This window comes from Vidua chalybeata, chromosome 1 (genome assembly GCF_026979565.1).
Source record: "Vidua chalybeata isolate OUT-0048 chromosome 1, bVidCha1 merged haplotype, whole genome shotgun sequence".
NCBI lineage: Eukaryota > Metazoa > Chordata > Aves > Passeriformes > Viduidae > Vidua > Vidua chalybeata.
This window is the reverse complement of record NC_071530.1, coordinates 21,760,241-21,787,688: the sequence shown is the minus strand read 5'-3', so window position 1 is coordinate 21,787,688 and position 27,448 is coordinate 21,760,241. Positions and strand designations below refer to the sequence as shown.

At 38.9% G+C, this 27,448-nt stretch overlaps 1 protein-coding gene across 2 annotated transcripts; it reads left to right on the top strand.

Moving 5' to 3' along the window:
- Positions 1–1,357: 1,357 nt before the first annotated feature.
- STEAP4 (STEAP4 metalloreductase) lies at positions 1,358–22,049 on the top strand. Of its 2 annotated transcripts, XM_053967885.1 has the most exons (5): positions 1,358–1,432; positions 16,396–16,851; positions 18,233–18,760; positions 19,326–19,490; positions 20,492–22,049. In XM_053967885.1, the coding sequence occupies exons 2-5, from the start codon at positions 16,396–16,398 to the stop codon at positions 20,759–20,761; spliced, it is 1,419 nt and encodes a 472-aa protein (XP_053823860.1). In that variant the 5' UTR covers positions 1,358–1,432; the 3' UTR covers positions 20,762–22,049. The 2 variants fall into 2 exon arrangements, with proteins under 2 accessions (XP_053823860.1, XP_053823869.1); XM_053967894.1 differs by lacking the exon at positions 18,233–18,760.
- The last annotated feature ends 5,399 nt before the right edge of the window (positions 22,050–27,448 follow it).

Genomic DNA, 27,448 nt, shown 5'->3' with positions numbered 1-27,448 from the left:
TAATTTAAGTGTAAAACAATTCTTGGCAGCATCTTCCTATAAGGGTCACCTGAAAATGAATACTACGCTGGTTATCCCCAGACACATCCACTGCCTCAGTGGACATTCTGAGCCAGGTCGAACACTTTGCACATGCCAGGTGCACCTTGTTGAATCTTCCAAGCTCTTTCAAAGTGATATCACCTTTCTCAATTCCTGGATCTCTTCCAGTGGTTCAGGCATCACACTGGCTTGTACTTTTTATCACAGTGTACAAATGACACAGGCTATTCCTGTTCTAAATCTCAAACATGACCTGATCTCTTTTCTAGAACTCAAATTCTCAAATATACCTTCTTCAGCCCTAGTGCAGTCACAGATTGTTCTGAATGAAACTTCTTTTTGTCCTATCTTTCTGTTTTTAGAAATTCCCCCTGTATTTTATATATTCTATGACTCTTTCTTTAGTGTTTTTCTAATTAGTTTACAGTAAGTCTCCCTAAGTCAAGATTGTGTAAAAATATTTTTCTTTTACTATCTTCCTCTTTAATGTCAGAAATTGCTTGCAAGTCTAGAGCACTGTATTATTTAAATCCCCCTTCAAGTAATTTTTCAAACTTACAAAATTTCAGTGCTAGTGGGACTTTCTTAGCCCTTACTCTTATCTGGATTATGACCTAGTTCAATGATGCTCAAGTCATCTGTTTTGAATTTTGTCCCATTTCAAACAGATATGTAACATCACAAAATTCAAACAGATATGTAACATCACAATATTCACAGTGGCTTATCCTTCAAAGACTCATTTCTCAATACTTATCCATCACAGACTCTGGCATCACAGGATAGCTGCACTTAGCAAGACTATCCAGAGAATTTTAGAGATAAGCTACTTTCAACCACCCCATGCCAAATTCCTTTTATCCTAATGTGGCAATCTTACTGTCCTTACCTAGAGGTGGAATGGCACAGAAGAGTCAAGACAAAAAAAAAAAGCAGCTTTCCTTCCAGGCAAATATTTGTTGCTGTGCTTCTACAACATTTCTAGCTTATGCAATTCTGGTTAGTCTTATAAGAGTGGGGAAAGGCAGCCAAACCTTAGGTCTGGCCAATAGCCAAGGGGCAAGTCAGTGCCAGCATGATAAAAGCAACCACAGCTTCACCTCAGCTGTAAATACAAGGGCTGGGACTTTCCCTGAGACTTTGACGGGAAGTTCTTTCATCCCATGCAGACAGAAAAGGCTTGCAACATCCCCTCACATATTCCTGCCCTGTACACTCACCCTGGCTTCCTCTAGATAAATACCAGCTGGGCTGCCAGGGTTCCTGTGCCTGCTCCAGGCAGTAGGATCTCTCTGCAGCTCCTGAGGTTTCCCTTGGTCCATGTACAGCATCTCACCAGCTGGGAAAGCATTGGCTTGCTCAGGGCAACTGCATCAGGTTGAGTGCACAGGTGAGTTTTTTACAGATGACACAGGTTTCTCTCATTCCTGCAGGTGAGAATGGGGAACAAAATGGCTAAACTGCCAAACTGAAAAGTTTAGGTGGGCTTGAAGTTAAATTTTTAAGTCTCTTGATGAAATTTTAGCTGAGCCTTTCTCTCTGCTAGTCAAAAAAACCACAAAGCCAGGCCATGTCTCCTGGGTTTCTATTGACATTATACAATCTATTTGTAACTAAGAGCTGATGTAAGGAAGCACTGAGAAATAAGAAAGTAATTTTATCTGTAAAGTCAGGACAAACCAGAACTTCAGATCTGTCAGTTAATATTCTGAGAGCTTACATAGCAGATAACAGGCGTATTTAATCTTCCAGAGGTGTTTGTTATAGTTAAAGTGAAGAAAGCTTCTGCAAATAAGGATTGGTCAGTGGGGTTTAAATAATGAAGCTAGAAAGTGGATTTTCTTTCCTATGCCAGAGCCAAAATATTGGTTTGAATTTTAGCAGCAAGGGCAGGGTCTTGTTTTACCCTGAATTATAAGTTATCACTAATAAAAGTTGGAACTAATGATTATTTTTCCTTCTGGATTCATATGTGGATTTCAAGTTTTCCCTTTCCATTCAAGCAGCATACCAATTTTAATCCTGTTTAATATTTTATAAGCAAGGGGCTTCAATGATGAAGAAAGAAATGGATTTTTCTTAAATATTGTCTTATACCAGCTCCACATTATTAATTCAGAGAACATTTGCAGCTGTCAGAACTGTTCTTCAGCTTTGATATAGGAAAATTTCATATCCTCTCTAAATCTGTAACACAAACTGTCACTCAGACTGTAGGCCAATTTTTTTCAAGTCTGTTAAGACTTCATAAAATGATGCAATTAGTGGAAAATGAAAATTCTTTTTTAGATGTGGCCTTTCTGAAGCTCCTAGGTTTGTTAATAGCAATGATTTAGACTAGCATGAAGTAGCACTGTAACTACATATCAAAATATTGCAATAGTCACTGAGAAATCAAACATCACTGTGTTTTCTTCCTCCATATTGGACTTTTCTCATACAAATATAGAAGAAAGTGCATAGCCTACTAGTAGTTGGTTTCAGAGCAGGAGCTCACTTGGAATGAATCTGCTGCTCTCCACCACGTAGCATCCCATGTCTCACACTGCAGAGCAGCTGGGGACATGCAATCTTGGCTGCTCATGGGTGAAACAAAACAATCTCACAGCTAATTGCAGTTAAGCTCACAGGACCAGACCAGAGCTACTCCAAAGAAAAAACCCCATCAGTGTGGGCACTGGGTGCTCCCTATAAACCCAGTCTCTCAAAAATACAGACAGTAACTGAAACTTCCAGAGTAATTAAAATCTACATATTTTAAGGTCTCTTTCACTGCTCCCCAGTCTATTTTGTATTTAAACCTCTTTATTTGGTAACTTCAAGATTTGAGCAAACATTTCTTCCTTTCTCATCTTGGTTGCTGAACTAGCAGAGCAGAGCTGCAACATTTACAATATCTTATTTTCTGTGGGACATTTTAGAGGTGTTGGCATTTTTACTTTATTCTATTCATATTTTCATGTATATTGACTTCAGGGTTCAAAAGCCGGGTTTTGGGAAGAAAAGGTAGGGACAGGTATGTAAATGTAACATTTGAATGCTTACTGCAGTTCAAATGTAGGGAGCTTTTTGTCCCTGCATGCTCTAAAACAAAATACTGGTCTTTTTTTCCTCTTTTGACCTCTCTGCTTAGACCCAGATACTTTTGCCTTTTTTAAAATTTAGTGAGAGCACTGTCAATAAAATACTCATTTAATTCACTTACGAGATGTTTGTAGGCAGGGCTGTGAGAAGCAGGTGCATTCCCAAATGTCCTGGTGAGCCTTTCCTGAGCTCCCGACAGCTCTGTCCTCCCAGCTGTGGAGGTCTGGGCAGGGTGCTGGGACTGTGCCAGGCGGCAGCTCAGGTGAGCACTGGTTATACTGGTGCTTCTTGGAGACAGGGAATAGCTGCCAGCACAAGCATTCATTAGAGGGCTGACAGCTTCCTCCCGACTTCATAGGGACTACTGTGCGCAGACCTGGATGCACCACTGCAAAGGTGACTTTCAGCTGTTGATTTTACTTTACTAAACTGTTGAGTGCTGTCTCTCCCAGTGGGATTACCAGAGAAGTGCCCTAACTTTGGTGGTGGCACTGTGCTAGAGACAGGCTCAGGCTGCCTGGCTTGGGACTGCTCTTCCGACGCTTGGCTGAGCTGCCTTGTTTGTGCACTGGCAGAGCCACACAGATCAGCCTGGCTCAGCAGCAAGGCTAGGTCTAACCTTCCACTGGGACAAGCAGTTCCCATGACTGTCTTTGGAAAACATGAGGTTAAGATTAAATCAGGAGTGAGGACAGGTTTTTAGCTATGGATGACTTCCCTACATGTGTTTTTTCCAAGTGGAGCAGCCTCCCCCGGACAAATAAGAATGTGCAGAAAAACCACTTTCATAAACAGCACGATGTCCCTAAAATATTAGAATATTAATAAATTTGATTTGAATTCTGAAACATGAACTGCTCCAGAGCTTCTTATAACTTGGCACTTCAAAGGTGCTCAATTATAATAATCTGCTACAAACTGCTTGATCAATGGTGAAAAGGCTTAGCCATCCAATTCAGACAAGTTACAGCACCTGAGGACTGGGATCAAAGCGTTTAACTGCTGCCTACCACCTTTAGTGATGCCAACTCTGTGAGCAAGTTTCTGGAGGCCTCTAGATAAACAAGCCTTAAGTGCTAAGAAATTAAGCAGAGAAGTTGATTGCCAAAGAGCAAAACACTTTCTGGCATCATTAAAGCAGAGGATAGTTTGACAAACGATTTCTCTGGGGTGGTCCCATGCTACGATGACTGCAAGAGCAGGAAATATGTAAAAAGACATGAGTACCCACAAAAAGTGGATAATTATGCAATAATAATAATAGCATAAAATGGTAATTCAATAAAGACAATGGGCTTATTCAGAAAAGTCAGTTTCTTATTTTATATTGAATTTCCTTGCTGGAGATGCAAGAGAGGGTCACCCTGCAGGAGGGAATTATTTTGTCCAATTAGGCAATTACAGAAGCAGCGTGACACTGTTTCCTGCCTCCTGGCACCCTCTTCTTTGCTCTTCAGCTAAGTTTAGTAAAAAGCTCTTCATTTGTCTCTGTTCCAAATATCCACTTTTTCTTTCACTCCTTTTTTGCTTATTGCATTGTCTTGACATGCAGAACCAAGAGTGACTTCTGCCTCAACCCCACACATTTCACAGGGGTAGGAAATGGGAGTAGGTCTCAAACCCTGACTGAGACCCAGGAGCAAGGAGAAGACAGAAATCAGGGTGAGCTTTCTCTGAAGGCCACAGCCCCTATGTAAGAGGGCACAGGCAGCAGGGATTTGTATGAGATGTTTTGTAAGGGTTCTTATCCCCCATGAAGTGGCACAGGATAGCTCTGGCTGCCCTATAAGCAAGTTGGTGGCAGTGCTGTGCCCCAAGAGCAGTGCCCAAAGGCAGTTCTCTGGCAGATGTCATTTGGACCAACATCTGGGCTGGGAGAGGAGCTAATGACTCACTGCTGTGCACACCCATCCCTGCTTGCCAGGCAGGAATCGCCAGCAGCAGCTCGTGCATCTGCAAAGCCTGAGCTGAACTCAAAGGAGGCTTTGGTCAAAAAAAAAACCCCCCAAAAAAAAACCCCACAAACCCTATATATTTCCTTTTCTCAGCATGGGATGCTGCCCTGAACAGCTCTGTCAATATTTTACTAATCCTGTCACTGTTTTTTTTTTTTTCTATTTTAAAAGCATGTTTCTAAATTCAGGCTTCTCAGCAATTAATTTTCAAAGCCTGTAACTTAAGGTTATTGCTCAGAGAGTTTTGAAATCAGTGGCTCAGTAAGAAGGGGAACTTCTTCCATCTTGAAAAGAATTTTAAAGTTTGCCTGATAAGGATTTTTCCTTGTTGAAAAATTCAACAGCATAAAAACATATCTATCTCACTCTCTTATTTTTTTCCTTTTGTTTTTGGGGTATTTTGGGTTGGTGGGTTGGTTTTTCTTGTTTTATCTGTGGGGTTGGGTTTTTTTTGAGGAATAATGTCTTCTGAAAATATCAGTGTTCATTTTGTCCTGGAGGCAGGCATGTCTCTGCAGATGCTGCTCAGATTCAGTCAAATGAGAGAGGAAAATGTTCAAGTCCACATAAAATAAATAAAGGAACCCAAAAGAAGCAAGTAAATACAATTAGTACACTTCACATCAAGTGAGTAAGGGAACTGATGAAGTTATCCACTGTTTTTGATTGTTCAATCATATGTCTTTAAACATAGATTAATGAACTTTCTGTAAAATGTGCTTGGCCTCATTCCCGAAATGTTGCAAATCCTCATTTATTTGTTTTGGCAAGAAAATTTCATATTCATGCTGTTTTCTTAAATCTTTCATCATATTCTCACTTCTCAGATTTCTAAGAGTGTAAGACAGGCAAGAACATTGTTGCTACACCACTGCAGCCACCTTGCCCTTTCTTCTGTGAAAGGTGCAACAAAACAACTGGGCTTCATTTCCCCATTTGTGCAACACAGTCCAAAAACAAGAGAACTGTAAATCAAGAATTCATTACTGTAAATGGGAAGAGAGTCAGGCTTTTCATGCTCTCCTAGAGCTCATAATAAATATGTGGCATGAACTCTTACATTTTTAGTGTTTGGAAGGTCTGGTTTTGGTCAGTTGTTGGTGTAATTTCAGCTAATCCCAGTATCTGCAAGGCATTGATGGCTGTCAGTAAAAGCTTCCCAAATAAGATCCCCTCCTTGTTCTCCATTACTGTCAAGAGCCCACAATGATGTTGGGTCAAAACTGCTTCATTCACTTCTTTCTCTTTTGGTGGTACAGGTATGCATTTGGATGTGTGTACTTCACAAATTTTTAGGGTGTCCATTATTTTAGCTTCATTTCTGTAAGAAGTGAGAAATCTTCTCACTCGTGCAGCAGTACGTGAGTGTCTCACATTTATGTGTGTTCCTCAATCACTTTTTTACTGTTGATTTCAAACAAATATACCAGAAGGGCAGAGTGTTTGCTTCTTCTCATGTTGCATGAAAGAGGGCAGCTGAAGACCCCACAGAAGAGTCCTGAAAAATGAAAGACTATAATGTGACTACATACATTTGAAATACCTAAAATCCACTAGAAGAAATGTTATAGGAGTCACCTCCTGTGATTAGAAACAGTTTCAATCAGAGCCTGTAATCAGCCAAGAAACACAAACCCCTAGGAAGCCAGGCTTCATTATTTCTAGTGTTATTTCTCTGTGAGATACAGCTACTTGTTACTGTCTCTAAATGGCAGATAAAAGATGCTCAAGAAAATCGTTTCACAGTGAGGGAACGCCTCAGCAGGAGTCCAAGAGGTGCCCCTCCATGCCTGGTGGATCTTCAAGCATGGCTTTCAAGGCCTCAGAACATCTCCTGGGCCAGCTGGGATAAACCCAGCGCCCCTGCACTGTAGGCAGGTCTGCTCTCCCTCACAATTGCTCACCTTCACGTGTTTTAAGAAATATTTTCATTCTTCTTGCAGTTGAAGAGGCTGGATTAAAGCTTAATACCTACAAGCCTCAGAATAGAACAACAGCCCTGAAGAGACAGGAAATTACTCAAGTTATAGCTGTGTATTGTGTGTTCATGGGAGCAGCTGGAGGTGGTGAGATTTCCAGCCCTCTCAGTATTTTGCTATGATTTAGATAACATTAAGTACGTCTATTTAGGACTATATTTCATCTGTTTGAAGAGCCTCCAGACAGTTTTAGTGTACTCCTGATAAAAAGTGAAGATGTGTGAAATGCAATGTCCTCCATAGAAAGATTTATTGTCTCAAAAAATTATTTTTTATCAGCTTTGTCAAAACTTGGAGCCCAGGATTTTCTGCTGAGAAGAACAGCAGATATTAATTTGCTTGAAAGAAAATTCATGCATAATTTGTTGTAATAGGTTTGTTGGAGCTATTCTGCTGTTTTCTTGATGTGTTTAAGTATTGGATTAATCATGGGACAGTAGTTTAGCCACATGCCTTTTAGTTTTAGGTGTATCAAGAAACAGAAAATGCAATTTGTATTTTAGAGCAGATTTGGTTCCACAGATGTCATCTTGTAAGAAACAGTATTTGTTATAGAGTGTTTTCTTTCTCCCTCTGTGGGAATAGTAAAATGAAATTTTAAGTTAATGGGATTGCCTCCTCTTTCTAAGGAGAATTTCTAAATCTCATTTCACCTGGTTTCCACATTACAACAGGATTACTGTATATTAAGCATGTGTGAAATATTTCATGAAGTATTCCAAAGATGAAGTACCACTTATGCAAGAAATAAAGTAATAATTTCTTCTTTTTGTACTATATTTAATAGGCTACTATGTGTAATTTTACTGTATTAGGACATTTTTATCTAATATACACCTTTTGATCATAAATTACAAGACAAAGCGGGAGTCTTATTTACAAAAAAAAAAAACAGCAGTTGGGGATGACTTCTGCTTGATAAACATTTAAGACAATAATGAGAATTACCTTTATTTGAGAAATAAAGTTTAACTTTGGACAACTTGACAGTATGGAAAACTAAGAATTACCAGACAAAAAAGTATAAATCCAAATAAACATATGTACCCATTTAGTTATTTGTTTCAAGTTCACCATGCCCACCAATGGGTACGTAGAATTTAAAGGAAACAGTGAGAAACTAAGGCCTGATATTAAAAAAAATAAAATAAATTAAAAAATAATCCTGGCCATGTCCACTGCCTTTGGCACCTTTGGTCATAGGCAGTGCTCTTTGTTGTCACCAGCATAAGTACAAGCCATTGGGTTGGTGTCAAAGCACTGTGTTTATCAGGAGTGCTCAACCATGACTGAGAAGGATGTGTCTTTGTCAGGTAGGGAGGGATTAGGGGTACAAGGAGGCATTAGGAAGCAAAACTGACTGAACCTGTTTGGTCTGTTCAAAGAGGCATGAGGAAGGTCTGCAGGACATGACAAGGCTTTATTTTCATCATTTCAACATTAAATGCCAACTCAAGATCAGTTCACAGTAGCCCAGCAAAACTGAAATAAATAATTACATCAGGTTCAACAGTGCTCAGGACATACTCTCTGTAGTGGTGGTGGGAACCTCTTCTCAAAATGTTTTGGAAGAGAATGCTCTGCACCTCTGTTATTGAAATGAGCTGTCATGTGCTCAGCCCCGCCTGAGTGGTTCAAACTATGTAAGCATAGTTTGACATATGGCATGCATCCTGAATCCATGCAAGGAACTGCATGCTTCCAGGTGTTTCCTGATTAGAGAGATACAGAACTCTGACTGAAAAAAGCCTCTAGCAGAGGCTTGAGGACTTATCTATGTGGATGCTATGTGAGAAAGCTCAGCTCATCTTTGCTGTAATGAAAACAAGAGATACGGAAGCCAAAAAAACAAAACCAAACAAAAACAAAAACAAAAACAAAAACCAAAAAAAAACCAAAAACAAACAAAAAACAAACAAACAAACAAAACCAAAAAAATAAACCCAACCAAATCAGAAACAGCTAAATTCTCCATGTTAAAAGAGTAGTGTGGTTATGGAGTGATGTAAGAAGTCATGTTGGTAGCTTAAAATGAGAGCACAGTCTGAAGCCAAACTGCTTGTCCCAGATGCCCCAGGTTCACTACTGTTCAAGCAGAATTAAATATTGCAGGTTAGGGAACCCGAGCAAAGAATTAACTTCTCCATGTAGCAAGGTACTGTTAGAGTTCATCTGTGCAATGGACTCCATTTAATAAGCTCCCAACTGTCAATCCAAGTGTCTCTCCATCATTATAAAAGAATAACCCTTTTTAAATATGAAAAAACAAGGTTTTCCTGGACAGGTGAACCTACAAAACAGATTTTATATCCAAAGTCTACTACAAAGAATCACTGGAATACACTCTCAATACTGTTGTCATGACTTCTGCATAACCATATATGAATTCACACATATGAATCTACCCTCAGCATGCTATATAATGAGCAAGATGTATTAAGTCAGAACTTTTATTTGCCTTCAGAATGCTCTACTAGAGCAATGGCAAGCTGATCCTGAAAGGCCATTCCATCCCCAACACTCTCTATTATTTGCACAGAGTAACAGAATCCTTGCTGTTATTTACATGGAAATAGCAGTAAAAACAATTAGTTTACATAAGAAGAAGGCCTTTGACCCATCATTTTTATAGTTAAAATCACACAATATTTGCTGTGTGTATAATCCTTATGTCCACCTTTGGAATTAAGATTCTTACAATGAGCTTAAAAAAAAAAAAAAAAAAAAAAAAAAGAGAGAAACATAAATGGACCAGTGTTGTAAATCCTGGGACTAGTTCCTACAGTAGACAACACCATGACCTACCATAACCTACTTATAAACCTTTCTTTTACATGGCAACAGGTCAAATTTCTTTGGCCTTTTCTCTTCTTATAGTCCTTATATCCTGCTTTGTCTTCTAAAATTTTGCCCTGAATCAAGAGATAAAAGAATATAATCCAAATAAAAGATTGTGGAAAAAAAGGGGGAAATACAGAGCTGTCACAGCATGGAGCAACCACAGACAACAAAGAAACATCAAGTGCTCGAAAATGGATTTGCTCCCCAAGCAGAATAACAAGCAGAGTACACTAGATCCTGAAGGTGAGAAGGTGATGTTACATGGGAAGTACAATTTGAGAAGAAAATTAGGTCAGGAGATTGGCAGCTGCTTAAAGAAACTGTTAAAAGCAGAGACATAAAGATTGCAATGCAGTGCAAGGACTGCCATAAGAGAACCATGTGGCTGGATCTGTCAGTTCTTCAAAACTTCAAATTCAAATAACACACATAAACCAAAATCTATGGAAAAGCACAGAATTGTGTCAATATGTTGGTATGATTTGAAAAGCCACAGCACAAAAAGAAATATAATTAGTAGGGTACATGTAGAATAACAAAAAGTTTCTTGTAAAAGCATAAACTGTTAAAGAAAAATCAAGGAGAGCATTGATCCACCACTCAACTGAGAGAAACTATTGACTAATGACTCCAAAAAAGCCAGCTGTATAATGGCTATTTTGCTTTTGTTCACTGGAAGGGTCAACCATGACAGAAGGGTTTACATCAGTAGTGAAGAGCTGGAAATACTTGCTAAATGATAGAATGAGATTAGGCCATGGTTATGTGAGTTAAATGACCTGAGATCAGCGAGGCTGATGGAATTCATCTCACACCATTTAGGTGATAACTGAAGCATTTCCACGGTTGTAAATGCTGTCTTTAAGAATTGTGTGAAAGAGGTGAAGTTTTGAAAGACTGGAAAGGTAGTAACAGCTATTTTAAATTGTAAGACAAAAGAGGAGGTGCAGAATTATGGCCCTTTTAAGTAATCCATTTAAATACAATTCTCAAACAAATAGAGGAAGCAAATAGAAAATAAGAAAGAAAGAGATGATAGTTACATGGATTAATCAAGAATAAGTCATTCCAAACCAACCCCATTATTTCTTATAAAAGAATAACAGGCCTTGTGAATCACAGAAGTGACACAACTTGACATGAGCAATTTTTTTAGTATGGTAGATGTTAGAAAAAATGTCAAAAGCAAACTACAAAAATGCAGTTTAGATTAAGGTAATACAAGGTAGGGTTCTGTGGAACTAGAAAAAGAAACATTTTTCAATCTTTCAGTTAACCATTGTCAAAATAGAAGACTGCATCTACTGCAGATATACAGGGGGTTTCTCCTGGCAAAACTGCTATTCCTTTCATTAAATGTCATGGATGCTGGAATAGACACTCTACTTATTAAAGCTGACAATCTGACAAAGTTGAAAAGGGCTGCAAGCAAGTTAGAGGACAGCCTGGAAATCAGAATGATCTTGACAAATTGAAGCTACAGTTTGAAAAAAATATGGTACTATTCAACAGGGACAAGTGCATGATACAGCTCTGAAAACACTACAGAAATCAAGGATGGAGCAAGTGGCATGGGAGAAGTATAATTAAAGGACTGGATGTAAGAGGATGCATTTGCATTGGTATTTCAGTTCTGCTCAGATGCAGAAGCAGATCATCACTTTCAAGCTTTGCTTTACACTACAGAGTTATCTTGGAACATAGGAAACTAGATTCCTTACCACAAAAGGTGAGCCAGAAGACATGTTTTAAGTGGACCCAAATGCATTCAGCTGCCAGTGGGCACGCAGGCTGCAGTACTAGACTAAAGTTAGTCCAAGGTGGAAATCTGACATGTGGATGCTGTGTAAATCATGAGCTCAGCACCAGGTGTTGCACTCCACATCTTGGTGCCTGTTGCCACACACCCCTTGTTAAAGCATTCATCGCCTTAATGGGACTATTGAATTGTCTGTGCTGTGAGTGAGACAAATGTGACAGCAGGATTACGTGTGGACTGTGAGGCAACTAAAACAATCCTTTTCTATCTACTATCTCTGTGAGAGTGCTGCAGTCAGCACCACACTTTTAATTAACAGTTGGAGCAGTTTAGCCTAGAAACATCAGAAGAAAGCCATGAGAAAGATCACCACTCTCAGAAACACAAGTTGCAGGAAAGATGTGGGACTGTTTTATTTCTAGAAGAAAAGGGTAAAATGGTAACAGCTTTCATGTCCAACAAAGGCTGCTGCAAAGAGAAGGGAGATAAACTGACACCTTTGACAGCTGTGTCTACTGTGGGGGAGGCAATACAGATTGCTCATACAAAAATTTGCCTAATAAAATGGCTGAGAAAGCAGTAAGCAAGGAGCTTCAGGATCCACAACACAGGAAGGTCTCACAAACAGGTGAGACAAGCATCTGTCAGCCTTGGTTTAACCACAGTTCATTCTGCTGTAGAAAGGACCTCTTAAGACCACAACCAGAGCAATTTTTTTTGTTCCTTTTTAAAATGTAAATAATAAAATTACTATTTCTTCCTCCTTTCATCTTGTCTTTCTAACTTTTTAATCATTCCACTGATCTTCCATCTGCATTTCATGTTACATCTTTCTCATGTTTTCATTATCCATCCCATCTCCACTTCTCCACTTTTGGCATTGTACTTCATCTGTGGTATTGCTTCTACTAGACTATCTCTCCTTTTTCCCATGTGCAAAGCAATCTACCTGTCTTAATTTAATTTCCTACATAATCAAGTATTTGCATAAAACTACTTAACTAAACACTGTACCTTCCCCTTCCCCATTGTTCACTTCCCCTTAGTGTTTATGTAATGGGGAAAAATGACAGTGTTGCAGGTGACTTCTTTTTTTCAGCATCTCCTTTTATCTTTACTGACCAAGAAAACCCAGAGATTACCACCATTTTCCTTAAAATAGGGTAACTCAGTGTAGAAGAATACAACAACAATGCAGAGGAGAAAGGCCACAGCCAATCACTGCAGAAGTTTACATAGATCATCTTTCAAATAACAAAAGGCATTACTAGTGCTCTAATGTTATGGGGATGGATATAAGGAAAAATATTACGTATGCATACAAATCCCTATGGCTTTTTCTCAGATAATATACAGCTGCATATGTAAAAGGACAGATAATGATTACTGCATGTTTCTTCGCTGGTATTTCTGCTTTCCTCTGGTGCTTTGAGAGCACCCAGCATAACCCATGGGCATGGAGCAGAGCTCCACTACCACCAGCTGCTGAGTGACAGCCCAGTGTCAGCCTTTGGGCTGAGCTCCCAGTTACCAAAAACCCTTGTGCCCCTTGTGATATATTTCTGCTTCCCATCTGTCATTCTGATACACCACAATAAAACACCTCATTCTATAGAAAATTACTATCTTCTTAGATTCCACTTACTGCTCTCATGAATCTGTGAGTCCAATTTCCTTCTTTTGGCTTTACAACACAGTTGCCATGAGATGCTGCATTTTCTTCAAACACAGGCAGCAGTGCCAGGATGTGCCCTTACAGTCTCTATATGCTCGTATCCTACTGCCTGAATTAACCTCCAGATATTCACTGCCAAGCCTACAACCTCCTTTTGGTTCAGTTAGAGCCAGCTGACACAAAGAAATGTTAAAAGCAAGAAAGAGAAGGATTCTATTGAGAAAATTAACTCAATTACTATATTTTTTAGAAGGCATGGTCCAGAAGACCTGGAATTTAAAAGTAAACTTGCTTTGTCTTACATGTGATTTTCAGAAATAACAGATGCACTATCAGTTTTACAATATAATCCATTTGTTAAAAATTAATTGCTGAATAGTTTATTTCTAATATATAATTTGTGCTTTCATAATAGCTATGGGCATCCTTATTATATCTTACAATGAAAAGGTGATTTCTGCTCAATTTAGTTAAGCAAATTGTCTCTCTTGTTAAAAATGGTATTAAGCTATATTAGACCACAAGTGCTAAAGAAAACATTAACTCTCTTCATCTTTCTATGCTTTTTACACTCCCTTTACATCTTACATAGCACTTCATAAAACCATATTTTGGAAAAAAAAACAATTTCTTCCATTTTTTTTCTTTTCATCTCGCTCTTTTTTTCTTCTCTGGCAAGACAAGCTCAGGGTTTACTAGTAAATGAGGTGTTCAGCATAAATGAACAATGGAAGTACTTTATAGACTTATTTCTTGCTGCTAGATCCATTTCTATGTTAAATATGTTTATAAGCCCAAACAAAACATAACTCTACTATCTACCAAATATAATACTTGATATCATCCATCTGAGTTTTGGTTTTTTCCATCCTTAGATTGGAGAGGAGAATGAATTGCACAGTTCACTCAGCAATAACTTGGGGATTTCTTGAGGACACATACAGATGATTTCAACTGGATGATTGCATGTTACACATAAGTTTTACTTTTTATTTTAGATAGGAGACTACTTTGCTAAAAACTAAAATTAAGGAAAGAGAATTGAGTCTTATTAGGTACTGAGCTGGACCATTTATTGATATTACACAAGCAACCCTTCTGTTCTTTTTGAAATATAGACTATCCCCAGAAAGGAATTTCATAGCTTTAGTCACATTAGAGCCTTGTGGGACATTAATAAAGTCCTCCGAGAATGATTTTCAAATATGTCAAAGGACCTTGCAATTTTATGCATGTGTCAGAGCACACAAATATGCAAGACACATTCAGATGGGTCCCTTTGAGGATCTATTTTCATGCTCAGTGTACTACTTGTCAAAGTACATGGAATCCAGCTGCAGAGAGCCAGGGTTAACCCCTTGTGCTGCACTGCAAAGCCTCCACACAGATCCTCCAGCACACAGGTGCTCAGCTCTTCTCTGCCTGAATCCTCACTTTCCCTAATGACCAGGAGCAGCTGCCTTGGCACCTCTCAAACCAGGGCTCCCACAGCTCAGTGCAAGAATGCATCTGGGCAAGCACTGATACCAGCTGAGGGTTACCTAGCTACATACAGAAGTAGTCCAAAACAAAATTGTCACATGTGATGCTCAGAATAAGAATTTATGTGTCTATCTTGCTAGCAAAGCTTGAACCCTACAGCACAGGCCACAGCTGTTTGCATCCTTGACTCACAGCTCTTATCCCTGAGTCATGGCAGGTAGGGGGAAGCTGAGGCTTGATTTTTTTCATTCACCAAACAAATGCAAGTTTTGGGTCAAATAATTTAAAATCATGTCAGATTTTTAAAAAGCAAAAACTGTTCTGGCTAGAGAAAAATACAAAAGAAAGTAAAGAACATTTATACAACAAAGCAGTATGTATAAATTGCAGCATTCTGAATGGTGCTTCACAGAAGAATGTAAGCAAAGGGTCATAAACAACAGGAGCAAAGAAGTTGTTTTGGTTCTAGCTAAACAATTCATGCATTTCTTTTCTTTACAATTTCATCTTTTCTTTACAGTTTCACCTGCAAACTGTAAGACCTGCTGGTCCCACAGCTCTAATTAGGACAGTTAGCTATGAGGCAGCAAAAGAATTGAACTGAGGCTCCTGCAAATTAAATTGATGCTCTAAGTACCAAATTGATGGCCAGTCCAAGAGACTGGGTCAGACAGGTCTGTCTGATGGACAGACCCTGAGACCAGGCTCTCCCAGTAGATGTCTTAGGTGCTCTGCTCTGAGTCCACCTTTTGTTAAGGGACAACAGCGTGTGGACCTACTGCAAGACCTATGGAACAGACCTTTTTGATTCTGTGTTTGTATCATGGGTCTCGCTCTGCAAGTACAGAGTGAGAACACTGCTATTGCATGGATAATACATTAAAGACTTTGAAGTTGCCAGGTACAGTGATAAAGGAAGAGAGATAAAACCTCAAAGAGAATTTTACTATGTGTAATATATAAATATCAAAAATCTATTTTCAACATGAAATATTCTAGTCCACTGTCCAAATGCTTCATGGAACATTCTTCAGGAAATTGAAGAACAATAATAAAACAAACTGGCACTGACTACTTGCATTAAGGAAATACTGAGAACAATAGATTGGTTTATAGATACCTTTTATAATAACTCTTCATAAAGTATTTTGAAAAAGACCTTCCAGATTCTAATCTGATTAGAAACAGACTCCTCATCAATGCTTTTCTATAGCATAAATAAGCAGCAATTGCTCTGAAAAGTGTGCTACCCTTGCTCTCTGTTCTCTTCTCTTTTCCTCCTATTTTCTCTTTGAGAGAGGAAAACTGAAACAGTTCAGCTGGATGTTAAAATCCATGAAATGGATGGAAAAGAGAGTGCTGTAAGACATGGAGGATTGAATAGTCAGATTTTTTTTTTTAATTTCTACATAAATCTTCTGAGAGTGTGTATTCAGAAGAGTGAGCAAGAATCATATTAAAGGATAAGGAGAGGCTAAGATGCCTATTTTGTATACCCATTGTGAATACAAACATTTTATTTTCAAGAGATTGATGTTTTGCTTAGTTTGTTCCAATTACTTGGTTTTTCTTTAACAGATGAATAAAAATTCTTCCAACATGATGGCTTTGGCTCCTAACACTTCTGAAAAAAGAGAGACAGTGTGCATATTTGGAACTGGAGATTTTGGACGAGCTCTGGGGCATAAGATGATTCAGTCTGGCTACCCAGTGGTGTATGGAAGCCGAAGCACCCAGATATCCAACCTGATTCCCAAGGATGCAGAGGTGTTGAGCCACACAGAGGCAGCACAGAAAGCTGCCATCATCATCATAGCGATCCAGAGGCAGCACTACAACTTTCTTACACCATTAGCAGAGGTTCTCCGTGGAAAAGTCTTGGTGGACATAAGCAACAACTTGAAATTAAACCAGTATCCGGAATCGAACGCAGAGCACCTGGCTCAGCTGCTGCCTGGCAGTAAGGTTGTGAAAGCCTTTAACACCGTGTCAGCCTGGGCCTTGCAGTCAGGCATGCTGGATGCAAGCCGGCAGGTAAGGCTGAGCACGGGGATTTCCTCTGTCACAGACTTACACACCACATGGCTTCTTCTAAGCTACACACAACACACCTGGGATAGTGGAATTAGGCAGAGTTGAGATGGTATTTTCACTATAGTCTCTCATTTCAAACTAAATGTGAGCTAAAATTTACTTAGGATTTTTAATATGGCATGACAGGGAATATAAATAGCCTGCCTCAACTCAAAAAGGTGTTTAGAGACACTAGAGAAGCAAGAGAAGAAAGATAGCAGAGCTGCAAGAGAGACAAAAATCAGGAGTGTTACATCATTTGGTTATCAGAGTTGTAAAGTTAAACAGAAATGAGATAGGAGGAATTTTCATAGCAAGAATAAAATGAAGAAAGCAAAACAAGGGAGGTAAGGGATGTGATAGGGCAGGCAATGAGTATTGGCAAAAGAAGTATGCTGAAAGGTGAATAAATTACTAAAGTTTTTTAAATCATCGTCATCTAAATTTAACACAACATCAGTGTGTGCAAACTGCTTTAACCAGCTCCTCAACCACAGGCCAGCAGGCACAGAGTTGGCCAAAGGAAGCAACACAGCAGGTTACTTGAAGACAAATAATTTATTATGTTTATTATGTTATGTTTTCTGTCACTTCAAAGGACAGTGCTCTTGTATAACACATGAAATCATCCAGCTACTCAAACCACTGCTAACTTTGCTGTCTGCCAAGAAATAAATGGTTTTGGCTAGAGACCCAAGGGCTTCCAAGTCTAGGTTCTATAAATCTTCACCATCTCAACAAGAACAGAAATTGCCCCTTTCCTCCCAGTTCCAAAAGGACTATTGTCTTACACACTCACAGAAAATATGATTTCTTCACTATTGTACTAGACCAGGAAAGAACTATTTACTTTAGTGACAGGGAAATCATGTTTTAAAGATCTCTGTCCTCACTTCCCTGGAGTATTTATGGACCACTATAGCAGCAACTGAAAATTTTGCTCTTACTTACTGCTATTGAAAATTTTGCTTCCATTTAGCCCTATAAAATCTTGTGCTTACAAGCTACTTGCAGATCTTCAGAAAAATATGTCAAGTCTTCTACTCAAAGACATATGCTAAGCTTTTTATACATTGTTATTTCCAGATATAAAATTTTGCCACTTGAAACAATCGTCTTTCCTAAAGTAAAGAATTATATTCAAAGTTGTTCGTCTTGTTTGCCAAAAGTACCTATAGGGTACTTTTTTGCCTGTATTAATGAAGATCAGCAGTAAGACAAGTAAACAAAGAAGCAGCCTAGGAAGCTTGCGCTTACTGTCCATATATATCCAGGTAGGAAGGCATTAGAGAAAATCACAAAAAACTGTAAAAAATAAACTTCTGTTTGTTTTTATCTGCAGGTATTTGTCTGTGGAGATGATTTGGAAGCTAAACAAACGGTCATGAATATTGTTCGTGCACTGGGTCTCACTCCACTAGATAAGGGATCCCTCTTGGCTGCTCAGGAAATAGAAAACTACCCTCTGCAACTCTTTCCAATGTGGAAGTTTCCCATCTTTTTGTCCCTCGGCTTAACTACATTCTTCTTCTTCTACTGTGTGGCTCTTGATATAATTTACACTTATATTTATGAAAACAATGACTTTTCATTTTTTATTGCAATTACCATTCCAAATCGGGTCTGCCCTGTAATGGCACTAATCCTTCTTGCCTTGGTGTATCTGCCTGGTATATTTGCTGCAATTATTCAGTTATACAGAGGTACCAAGTACCGCCGTTTTCCAGACTGGCTGGACAAATGGATGCTGTGTAGGAAACAGCTTGGTCTAATAGCCTTGGCATTTGCTTCCCTGCATGTTGTGTTCACTCTTGTTACTCCAATGCGTGCCTTCGTAAGTTGGAGAACCAGCAAAAGAATCATCTCCCAAGTAAGTTCTGTTCCCTGCTCTAAGCCTTCCTTTCTTCTGGCCCTGTTAAAATAATACCATCTACCTGGAGCTTCAGAAATCCATTTGGACATGCTCTTTAAAATCCAGTGTTCTTTAAAATAGAGTAATATTCCTAGCTTTTGTATCTTTTAGACATTGATATATCTACATTTTGTTGATACTATGTTGAGCTGAGGGGATTTCTGGCCTCCATCTTCCTCCTAGACAGTTGACATATCCATAAAATAATCGGGGAAAATGTAAACACTATTTCTTCATATACCTTCAAGAATATAATATATTATGACTTTCTGATCTTACATAACAAAGGATCACATATGTCTCTTCAACAAGTCCACAGAACAGTAAAATATGTACCTCAATTGCAGTTACATAGAACCTATATGTAATATAATTCCTCTCCTGATTTTTAAACAGGCATTCAAAGTAAATCTCTGATGATCACAGAGTTAATGCATAACATTTATATCCTACTTACCTGTAAGGAAACTTTTTCTCCTTATTGGTGCTATCACTAAAATACACCTGGTCTTCTTTTCTTCAGGCACTGAACAATCAAACAGAACCACTCGACCACACTAATGCCTGGCTTAGTGACTCTTATTTGGCTTTGGGAATTTTAGGATTTTTTTTATTTGTTCTTCTGGGAATAACTTCCTTGCCTTCAGTCAGCAACAATGTCAACTGGCGAGAATTTCGATTTGTTCAGGTAAGACCATCTCTAAAAAAACCTTCTTCTAAAAAATCCTCCTTCCCTTATCAACAGTGCCCATGGGCAGGTTTACTAGAGACTTGTGGCTTTCCTCCATTATTATCTTCAAATGTGATCTTTGCCTTATCCACCATCACACAGTGAAAAACGTCTACATGGCCATACAGCTGTAAAAATCCACAATTGCTCTGATGGCTGCTTATGGTACCACTGGGATTACTGGCATTAACAAGAGAAAGCTGGGAAGATGTGAGCTCCTAAATGAAAAACAGAAAGTTGACTTTGACATCAAATTCCACAATTGTACGAAGTCACAAAATAATTTAGCCATTTTATTGGGTTAATTTTTTTGGTTCACAAGATAATTAGGTTAAAATGGATCTGAATTCCTTTATAACTCAAATCTTCTCAATGCCAAGCATCTAAAGAGAATTTGCAATTTCTGCAGACTGTAAAAACTGCTGTGACTATAAACAGGCTGCCCTTGGTAACACTATAATCTCAGTTCTCCATTTGGAGGAAGTTTAGTGCAAGCTGCCGTGCCTCTGCAGGAGCTGGGCTGGAGGGGAGGGGAGGCAAGAGAACGGGAAATTACTATCAATGGATGTTTTATCAAGGCAAAAAAACTTGCACAGTATGATACTTCTGGATGGATTAGCACTAAAGCATAAAAAAATCTTGAATTTCTCCACTGAATGTCAGAATTTTCTCTGCTTTGTCACAAATATGACAGCCACTAGGCAGTACATGTGAGCTAGGAAAGATTGTAAGTGTTATTGATGGGAAAAAAAAACCAAACTATTTAATCTATAACCATTTTAATTTATTTAAAAAAAAATAATGAGCCTTTATGCTATATAAAATAGTTTCATTTCACCAGTCCCCAAGTTGGCACATGCCACAGTTCTTACTGTGTCCTTAAATTTGCATTTGTTCTGGTTTAATTTACTATTTTAACCTCCATTTCTTTCCTTCTTTTTTTCTTCCTTCTCCTTTAGTCCAAACTGGGATATCTGTCACTGATTTTGTGCACTGCACACACGCTGGTTTATGGTGGAAAATGGTTCCTGAACCCATTAGCGTACAAGTGGTATCTTCCAGACATCTATATCCTCTCCCTCATTATTCCATGTGCTGTACTGGTTGTCAAATTTCTGCTGGTATTTCCTTGTGTAGACAAACCTCTCACACAAATTCGGCAGGGCTCGGAGAGAAATCCCAAATACTCAGAACAGTCAAATTGCATTATCAACAAATCTGCTGTATAATTAGACTACACTCTATTATTAAAAAAAATATTATGAGGCCATATCAAAATGAAGTCTTAAGCCTACTCTATCTGGAAAGGGAGAGAAAAAGTGAAAACTTGGCCAGGCTCTGTATAAAACAAAGCCACCCCAATGACAAGCTTTAAATACAAATGAGGCCACTGAGTTTCTGCACCCCAGGCATGCTTTCACACAGGTGCAGACCCTCTCTTTCACTTTGTTTATTTCCCCTTGCCTATTTACCCTCCATCCTAAGAAGGGTACGTGAGAACTAGGTGGTGTTCCATGTCCCTCTTCTATTGTCCTGAACTCCTCCAGAGCTGGGCAGAACCACAGAAACCTTTGGTGTTAGACCATGTTTGCTCCTCTTTCTTATCCTGCCCATCAGGACTCAGCTCTACGTGCACCTACACATATCCACAGAGATCCATATGCACACCTGCATGAGTTTCCACACATTTCCCTGTTTCTAATCCCAGAAGCCATCAGCACCAACAGAACAGGTGCATAATGGATGCTAGCTAAGGAACAGAGCTTCGCCTCCCACCATTGTTTATCCTCCATTAATATCCGATCCAAGGAGAGAGCTGTGTTGATGCCTTAGAGATAGTTGAGTAAGATTTGTTTGGTTTGTGTACAAGAACCCTGATGTTCAAAGTTTGTGGGCCAAGGACTGCTGAATCTTTGCTTGTACTCTACCAAAATCTTTGCTTTGCTCTACCAGAAATTCAGGGGCAAGGGGAAGGAGTAAAGATAAAAATGGCAGAGTTGTGACAAGTGCTTACAAGCCTCAGCTTTTAAAGTATAGGCAAAAAATGATCGGTGATTTTTTTGTGTAAGCATTGAGTTGTAAGAGAAGAAACTGAAGGAAAATCCTTTTATTTGAGGGGTTATATGTCATAGTCATATCTCATGAAGATAATACTGTTGATTTTTCAAAAAAATAAATCATTGGATGTGATATGACAGAAATTCTATGAAAATATGCATGTTTTAAAGACAATAAATATTTTCTTTACACGTTGAGCTCTGTTATCATTTTGGAAACCTGTTCTGCTAAGGTGCAGCTGCTGGTGTGCTCAGTTGCACAAAGGTGTTGGGAAGCCTTGGAACAAATAATAAAACGGGATCCTGTCTTCAGCCTGGACTTGTCTTCCTCCATCTTTGTTTGCTTTTTGGATGATCACATAAGCAGATCTTTGCTTAGTCATCCAGGTAGGCTGAGGATGTTGGGGAAACACAGGTTCCAGCTGGGATGGTGACGTCCTGTTAAACTGCAAACAGAAAATCCAACAGTCTCCTTTGGACTGGAGAATAAAGAAAAGAAAAAAAAAATGCTGATTTTGTAGGAAGAAAATTGCTTACTGTTTTTTTACCTCTCTGCTGTTCTCCCTGTCCATACAAAGAACACCCACATACATAAAAGCATAAGCATGCTACCTAGTATAGCTAGCTGTGCTTTCAAACTAGCATTATCAAGCAGCTTTAAAAAATAAAATAAATTTTTAAAAACTCAAAACAACTAAATAAAAGCAACTAACTCAAAACAACAAAATAAACAACTATCTAAACAACAGTTCTGAAAACATTTCACAACAATGAAGTCTTTTTTAATTCTGAGCAGAGCAATATACCCTCTCTTCATGTCATCCTCTGTCCCATAATCTGTTCTTTATGCCCAAAAGAATGGTAGAGTAGTCTGGGATATCAGCAATTGACAGAGCCAGATTTCTTAGAAAGAATTCTGGCACCAAGTACTCTTACTAACCAGCACTGGTGCATATGTTATACTTGTCCTAAACTCATGTGCATATGCTGATGTAAGTCTTTACAGAAATTTTTCTTGACCTGTGCCATGATGGAGTAGTACTACACTTCAAGTTTCCTTCAGTGATTTTCCACAGAATCATTTATTGCAGAAGGGATCAGGTATAGGCTCAACAGGCCCAAGTGACAACACTGTTGTGAGGATGCCTGTAACACCTCCTTACAGCTCCCTGGAGGAGAGATGGAAGCAGCAGAAAGACAGGAGGAAAACAAGACAGAACGACAGAGAGAGAGATATATTGTGTTTGCACAAAGGGATAATCAAGCAGGAAAAGAAGTAGCAGCAGTCTGAGGGAATATCCTCTAGATTTGCCATTTTGGTGGTAGATTCTAGTCTCAGTGACAGGTACTCGAGATTTATGTTATTACCAGTAGCAAGAGTTCCAAAGCACTGACACATACTGGGTTTTGATATTACTTTATAAAGGATTTATTCTCAGGGTTTCTACCTCTCTCCCAGTACAGATTTAAAACCTGCCCTTCCTCTCTCACAGCTAAGCCTGTGGGTTGGAGTTTAAACTCTGACAGCCATGGCAAGTCCCATTTAAAAGCTGTGCTTTATGAAATACAAACAGAGCAAGTGCTCTGCATCTTTTCCTCCAAGCAAACAAGCTCCTTTTGTTTTCTGAGGGCCTTGTGTTAAAAGAGGCCAAACCAAGTCTCCTTTACCCTGACAGGGAACTAGCACAAAGTTACCATGGCTGGACTGAATGCTGCTTTGTACACTCACTCACAGCTAATCCATAGTCTCAAACACCCACAGGACTGTCCTTCTGCAGGCAAGACAAAGGAACTTCTTTGGGGATGGATATCACGTTGTTTTGTCAAAGGAAAACAGACCAAGATGTACTGGAAATGCAAAGCAGCTGGGTACGATTTGCAATTTGCTATTTACTCCAAGGATAAAGTGCCAATATTGGCTGTGTACAAACCGAGGAGGTGATGCTGTTTGCTGCGAGGGGGGTGTATAAAAGCTCTCAGGAGCAGATCCAGAGCCCTTGCATCTGAACTCGACAGCAGGTGCTTTGTTGACTTCAGTAGGTAATAGGTCAAATCTTCATCACTCTCATCTGAGTGAGGGATTTCATGTCCTCTTCATATCCTCATGTACTAGGGCAGCTGAGGAGGATTTGATTTACAAATTTACAAATTTACTTCCTGAACATGGTAGAGAAAACAAATTCAGTAATCAGACTGGTAGTGAAAGTATTCAGTGGTAGTATTTTGAAAACAATAGCCAGTGCCAGGAAACTTGTTGGTAGCTTGTATGCATTACTCACGGCTGATTCTATTTTTTTTTTTTTTTCTTTTACATACTGACAAAGCCTGGTGAAAAAGGAGATTAGAAAGATCATTAAAGGAATTTTGGAAAGGGTGTTTTCCATATGGTTCCCAGAAGCCAAGAAAAGCTTTTATGTGCATATGTACGTAATGCCATTCTAAGAATTCCTGCATTGATTATAGCATTGAATAAAGCATTGATTCTTAGATCTACTTCTAAATCAGTCAGCACTTAGAAAATACAAATTGCAGCATTTAAAATAAATGGTCACATGGATATTGTCACAGTAACGACTAAGTTTGGAATTCATTATATAAGAAAGTTTTATTCTGATGCACTACAACATAGTGGGATAGACAGCATAGTGTGGGTAGACCTCTACATCATTCATGATAGGGTTAATTTAACTCTTTGCCTTTTTGTTATACCTGGGGAATATCTATTTCAACCAAAATATATACTTATTAGTGAAAATAAGGTATTTTAATTAATTAGAGTTCCTTGAAACAGAATGGGATTTCAGACACACACTGGCCCCAGGGGATGCAGCTGACACCACAGATACTGCTGGATCCTGAACCATGAAGATCTGAGCAATTCCCTTCAGTTCCACTACACTGTGTACTTGAGTCCTGAGATCTTCAACTTATTTTTACTCTGCAGCCTTCTGTCAGGTTTCTCTTCTTTTTCTCACAGTCACCTTTCACTCCAAGATATGACATTTTGTGACCCTCTCTAAAAAAGCTCTTTATTCGTGTACGTCAGGCTTTTGCAGCTTCACTCTTGTTAACTCCTACCAGACACAAGATTTTGCAAGAGCATCTTTTGTTTCAAATGCTGTTGAGCATGTTGGATTCACTGGCCCAAATCAAGAACTAGTGAATATTGTGAACACTCACAGTAGCTATGTAACCCATGTTTGTCTGTTCATCCTTATTATGATTAGCATATTTAATAAGCATTCAGTGTACCAATAATAGCCTAAATATGGTCTGTCTCACACAATTTGGAAGCTTTTCTCTCCTACAAAGACTATTTTTTTCATCTGCATTATACAGATTTTTGTTGTGGATCTCCATTTGTATCAGTAATTCCTTACTAACATGAATGATTTTCTCCCTTGAGGAAGCTGACATTCCTCAAGATATAATTTTTATCTATCATCGTGGAAAACTACACATCTCTTATTCTTGCACATTGCCTTAATGTTCTTGATTCTGGGAACCCAGAACTGACATAAATACTGGCTCTGACAAGACTAGACCCCTACATATTCCTTTCTTATAAGCAACCTCTGTGCTACAAGAAAAATACACTGCAGAATCTTTACAGGACAAGCACAGACCTCAGAGAACTGCACGAAACTTAGCTAACACCTCCAAATGCTGCAAGCTAGAAGTGGTAAATTTTGTTCATATGTCTTCACAAACTCACTCTATTCCTGTCTCTCTTTTTGCTTCCACATCCAGATTTGCTTGTTATTTGAGATACAATCCCTTCACTGTGCTTCTCTTCACATGTGCTCAGATTTAACTAGGAATAGCTTAACTGCAGTCAGTAGACTCAAGATAGTAGCAACAGTAGTAGTAATAGTGCAAAGGCCTTTCCTAATTTCCTAGCTATCCATTAAATTTTTGCTCCAGTTTTATGGGAGATGGGAAAATCTAGTCTTTATAAACCTCTCTTTATGACCCTTCAGAAAATAGATAAATCAAAATGGAAAAAAAAAAAAAAGTTATTCTAATATGCTAACCATTACAGGACACAAGTGGTTGAACACCACTAGACCAAACTAGAATATCCCAAAAAAGGCATCTTTGGGGCACATTATCTATGACAGAGTGTTGGCATCGAAAGGGGGAGGTATTTTTAAAGAAACATACTGGAGAAAAGTATATGGAACAAAATTTAAAAGCTATTAGAATAAATGAGAGAGAGAGAGAAGGAAAGACGGATGAGGAAGAAAAAGCTGGTTTTCTTCTTTCCTTCTGGCTCCATGGCAGAAAACATCACACATTTTTGATTGCAATTATAAATCAAATTACCAATTATTTCAGTACTTTGTAAGTAATTAAATGAAGAATTTGATCTTGGCTGCCCTGGAGTTCAAACTACCCTTCAGGATCTCACCATAGCCTTCTTTCCCCAGTCCAAACAGGTACAAATATGCATATTTCCTCATTCTTTACAACAACTATTCCAAAGGTAGCTGCCACTCCACACCACACCGCTCACGGCTGAGCAGCAGCAGTAGCAAACCTCACTGTGCATCAGACACAGGGCTTGTATGTCTTGGCATTAAATATAGTTGGAAGAACTCTTTCCTTGGGGTAAAAAAAGCCAGAAAATATGCCATAGCCCAACTCTACAGGCTAAGGACAGATAATGGACTGCTCTGTTGCAATGCAAGATACCATCATCTTCATTTTATAGTTAAAGAAGCAAAATCAAACACAGAATCTCATTGAAGAAAGAGTAAATCATTCACACGGCATGAAAACTGGAACTAAAAGAAATCCTACAGTACTTGGTGAAGAAGACAAGTGAGAGCTGGGCAGGGTGAGCAGGACCTGAAGAGGTGTCTGGAAGGGCAGTCCCTTTTTCTCCCCACTTGTCTAGTGATGATCCAGAGCTCTGGGAACACTGGAACAGGACAGATGTTGTGTCACTGTCATTTAGAACCAGCCCAGGCAATCAGAGGCGATGGGTGTAGAAGTAATTGCAGGGAATTATGTTAAACATATACAGAATTATAGTTTGTTTGTTTTTCTAGTAGCTTCTGTTTTCCAATCCCATAAGTAAAAACTGGAAATCAAATCCCATCTTTAATTGGATTGGTCTAAAGGTTAAACATCAAGTCACACTTCAGAAAGTCCAGTCTGTTCTTACTGGCAAGCCTGCCGAGCATTGTTGAGATAAATAAACCCAAGAACTTAGGATACCCATTCTTGCCTGAGGGATGCCTTCTGTCCAGTTACAGAAGTCTGGGAAGGATAAAGGGCCTAACTTGGAAAAATACCAAATACCCAAGTATCACTGAATACTACCAAATAACTTCTAGCTCTTCTTCAAACACCCATGTTTCCTGGCAAAGCTGTCTTCCCCGTCTTTCACAAAAAAGCTGACACTTAGATTCACGCTTACTGTCTTCACAGACATATCCCAAGTTTCTTTAATGATCCCTGTGTCAGTGACTCATACAACATCATGCAGGAAGTCAGAGGCGAGGAGAGGAATTGGATTTCCTGAAGCTAAGGATAGTTCTCTAATTACAAGGAGCTTTACAGATTAGAAAGCCAGAAGGCAACCTTGTGATTAGCTATTCTCTCTTCCTGCAGAACACACTCTGTAGACACTGCCTAAATTAATTCCTTTCTGAATTATCAGGAGTTGTCATATTTTTTGGTTCACAGACCTGCTACAAATTTTCCAACAGTAATACAGATCGCTGTAAAGTTTAAGCTTCCTGACAACATGCAGTTTTATCCTAGCTACCATTTGTTATTGCTGGCAAGTAATCCATGAAAACAGGCTGCATTAAAGATATTCTGAAGGAGCTGCTGAACTTGATTTAAACG